The sequence below is a fragment of the Trichomycterus rosablanca genome, chromosome 8 (assembly GCF_030014385.1).
Source record: "Trichomycterus rosablanca isolate fTriRos1 chromosome 8, fTriRos1.hap1, whole genome shotgun sequence".
Classification (NCBI taxonomy): Eukaryota; Metazoa; Chordata; class Actinopteri; order Siluriformes; family Trichomycteridae; genus Trichomycterus; species Trichomycterus rosablanca.
The window spans coordinates 18413138-18416638 of record NC_085995.1 but is presented as its reverse complement, the minus strand read 5'-3'; the positions used below and the strand labels follow the sequence as shown (position 1 = coordinate 18416638).

Below are 3501 nucleotides of genomic sequence, written 5' to 3'. Positions count from 1 at the left end.
GCAGTGATGTCACCCATGGTATTTGCACCTGTGACCACTGCAGAACTTCCTCAGGAACCTGGAACGTCTCGCATACTCCGAGTGACCAGGAACCCTGGCGGTCATCCACTACTCACATAACCACAGTTACATTCGTAACTAGCGTTATGTTTCGTATCTCCTGACCACCAGGGCGGTACTTACGTAGTGGATGATTTATGCCCACGCCGACATCAACATCTACCCGTGGAAAGAACCAGGACAGCCGGTGCCAAGCTAGATGAGGCTGCAACATTCACATTGTAAAAACGTGAAAAGGTACATGGCGAAGACCAAGTGGCTGCCGCACAAACCTCCGCAATGGGGACCCCTCTTAAAGTGGCCCAAGATGTGGAAACTCTTCTGACAGAGTGACCAGATGACCAAGCGGGTAAGGGACGGTTGGATGCCGTGTAGGCCATCCCAATGACCTCCGCCAGCCAGCGAGAGACTCGCTGCTTAGAAAGGCGATGACCACACTTAGCGTCCGAGAAACAAACGAAGAGCTGATCTGTCTTCCGTATGGACGCAGTAGCAGATACATAGCATCTCAACGCTCTGACAGGGCACAAGAGCTGATGTCTGGGGTCAGACTGATCTCTATACGACACCAGACTAATAGACTGGTTGATAAATTCTGACCTGAGAATTTTCGGAAGAAAAGCTGGGTTTGGTCTCAGGGTAACGGATGCCCCATCCAGGCCCCACCTGAGACACTCAGGGCTAACCGAAAGCGCATGCAACTCGCAAACACGCTTCGCCGAAACAATAGCCAGCAAAAACGCTGATTTGAAGGACAACCACTTGAGACCAACCTGGTCCAGAGGCTCAAACTGAGCACTGCAAACATATTCCAGCACCAAGGGAAGGTCCCAGGGTGGTGGACGAATCACAAGGGGGGGGGGGGTCTAAGCCTCCTCGCACCTTTCAAGAAGGCCACAACAAGCTTGTGTGAACCCAGAGATGAACCGTTATTCAGGGTCAATCGGCTCGATAGAGCAGCCACGTAGATCTTTAGAGTGGACACAGATCTACCAGAGTCCAGCAATGCTTGCAAAAAGGAGAGTATTGTTTCCACCGAACAGGAGAGAGGATCAACCAACTGTTCCGTGCACCAGTTCACAAATGACTGCCATCTACCATCATACAAAGCTCGAGTAGATGCTGCTCTAGCATTTAGGATAGTGTTTTGCACCCCAGGAGGACACAAGGAAAGTTCATTGTCGGCCCTAAGGGCCACAGCCAAAGCAGGAGAAATTCTGGTCGTGGATGCCACACTTGACCCTTCAGCTGTGAGAGGAGGTCCTTTCTTAGGGGGAGCTTCCATGGAGCACCCTGAAGTAAAGACAGTAGCCAGGAAAACCACGGCTGTCTCGGCCATCGTGGGGCTACCAGAAGGACCTTGTCGCCCTCCTCCTGAACCCTGCCCAGCAGTGCCGGCAGGAGAGGGAGCGGAGGGAATGCAAACAGCAAATCTTTCGGCCAGTCGTGGGCTAAAGCATCCTGGCTGAGTGGGCTGTCCCACTGGTGTTCCGAGAACCATAGTGGACAATGAATTGTGTCCGATGAAGCGAACAGATCCACCCGTGCCTGGCCGAACTTCTCCCATATTAGATGAACTACCTCCAGGTGAAGTCTCCAATGACTGGGGCTCAGAGACTGCCTCGAGAGAGCGTCCGCTGTCCCATTGGCCGTCCCTGCCAGGTGAACAGCCTGCAGAGAGAGGAACTTCGGGTGCGCCCACGTCCACAGCTCTTTTGCCAGGTTCAAGAGTGTTCGGGACCTGGTGCCACCATAATGGTTTATGTGGTAAACCGTGCTTAGGTTGTCCGTGCGTACCAACACATGCCTGCCCTGCAAACTTGGAAGAAAGAATTCCAAGGCAAGTTTCACTGCACACAGTTCTTGAAAATGTATGTGTTCTCGAGCTTGGCTTGCTGACCAAATGCCCTGAACCCATCTGTGCTTCCATACGGCCCCCCAGCCAGAAGCTAACGCATCTGTCGTCACCACTTCCCTGCGTGTGGGTATTTGCCCCATGTTCACCCCTGACAAGATGAACTTTGGAGAGCGCCTTGGTTTGAGAGCTGTCAGACACTCTTCTGAAACGCGGACCAACACACGTCTGTGGCGTACAGGATCCAGTTTGAGAGAAGTGAGCCATATCTGAAAAGGCCTCATGTGGAGTTTTCCCAACGTAACAACCTGTGCAGCTGCCGTAAGGAGACCCTAAAGACGCAGTAGCCTTATGAACGGAACTCTCATGCTGAGTTTCAAGCAGCACACACGAGACAAAATTGCCCGTGCTCGGGTTTCGGGAAGTGAGGCTGTCATTGACAGGGAATCTAGCACCGTGCCAATAAATTGGATCTTCTGGACTGGGAGGAGGATGCTCTTCTCCCAATTTACTGCCAGGCCAAGGGCCTGGATGTGACTCAGCAGCCGCTCTGTGTCCACGAGTGCCTGTGCTCTGGAGGGGGCACACACAAGCCAATCGTCTAGATAAGGGAGGACTTTTAATCCTTGCTCCATGAGGGGTGCCAGAGCTGCTTGCATGCACTTGGAAAATGTTCTTGGTGCCAGAGATAACCCGAAGGGTAGAACTTTGAACTGGAACACCCTGCCTTGAAATGCAAACCGCAGGAACCGTCTGTGTTCTGGTGCTATTGGAACGTGGAAATACGCATCGTGTAAGTCCACTAGGGTGAACCATTCGCATTTTTGTACACTGCGAAGAACAGTTGCCGTGTGTAGCATTCAAAAGGGAAGAATCTTCAGGTAAGAATTCAACCGACGGAGGTCCAGAATTGGTCAGAAGCCTCCGTCCTTCTTTGGAACAACAAAAAATGTCGAATAGAAGCCCTCTGGTTGAACATGAGGGTCTACAACCTTTATTGCTTCTCTTCTCAGGAGGGAACAAACTTCCTGAGAGAGAGTGGAGGCATGAACTTTGTTTGCCACTGAAGTTGCCCTTGGTCGAGGAACTGAGGGGTGGCCGGTGACGGAACTGCAGTCTGTAACCTGATGACATGACTCTGAGAACCCACTGATCTGTAACCATACTTCCCCAACATGTCATGCGCTGGGCCTTCAGCAGTTCCTCCACCGGCTGAAGCCCGTCAACGGTGGTTATGGGCGGCGCTCCCTTTAGAATAAGGATAGAATATGCTTCCGAGTGACGAAAGCGGTGAAAACCACGAGGAGCTTCAGTTCTAGAGGCCTCTGAAAAGGCTGAGCAGCGTTCAAGGGCTTCTTTGACCGGAGGGCCAAAAACATACCCTGGCACCAGGGGCAGTGACCTAATTGTTGTCCTACAGGCTTCAGAAAGCGATGATTGGGCCAGCCATACTTGACGGCGCCCATGAATCAGTGTACCTATCAGCCTCCCGTGGCTTCGGGCCAAGTAGCCGACTGACTGTAAGGCTGTATTTAAGAGCTCATCCACAGGTCCACTACTATCAGTACCTTGTAGGGAAGACTGCA

General features: G+C 52.2%; 1 protein-coding gene across 1 annotated transcript; it reads right to left on the bottom strand.

Annotated features, from left to right (window-relative positions):
* Positions 1–1194: 1194 nt before the first annotated feature.
* Positions 1195–2058, bottom strand: LOC134319690 (uncharacterized). The gene has a single exon (XM_063000982.1). It carries the CDS (start codon positions 2056–2058, stop codon positions 1195–1197), a length of 864 nt encoding a protein of 287 aa, XP_062857052.1.
* Between the last annotated feature and the right edge of the window lie 1443 nt (positions 2059–3501).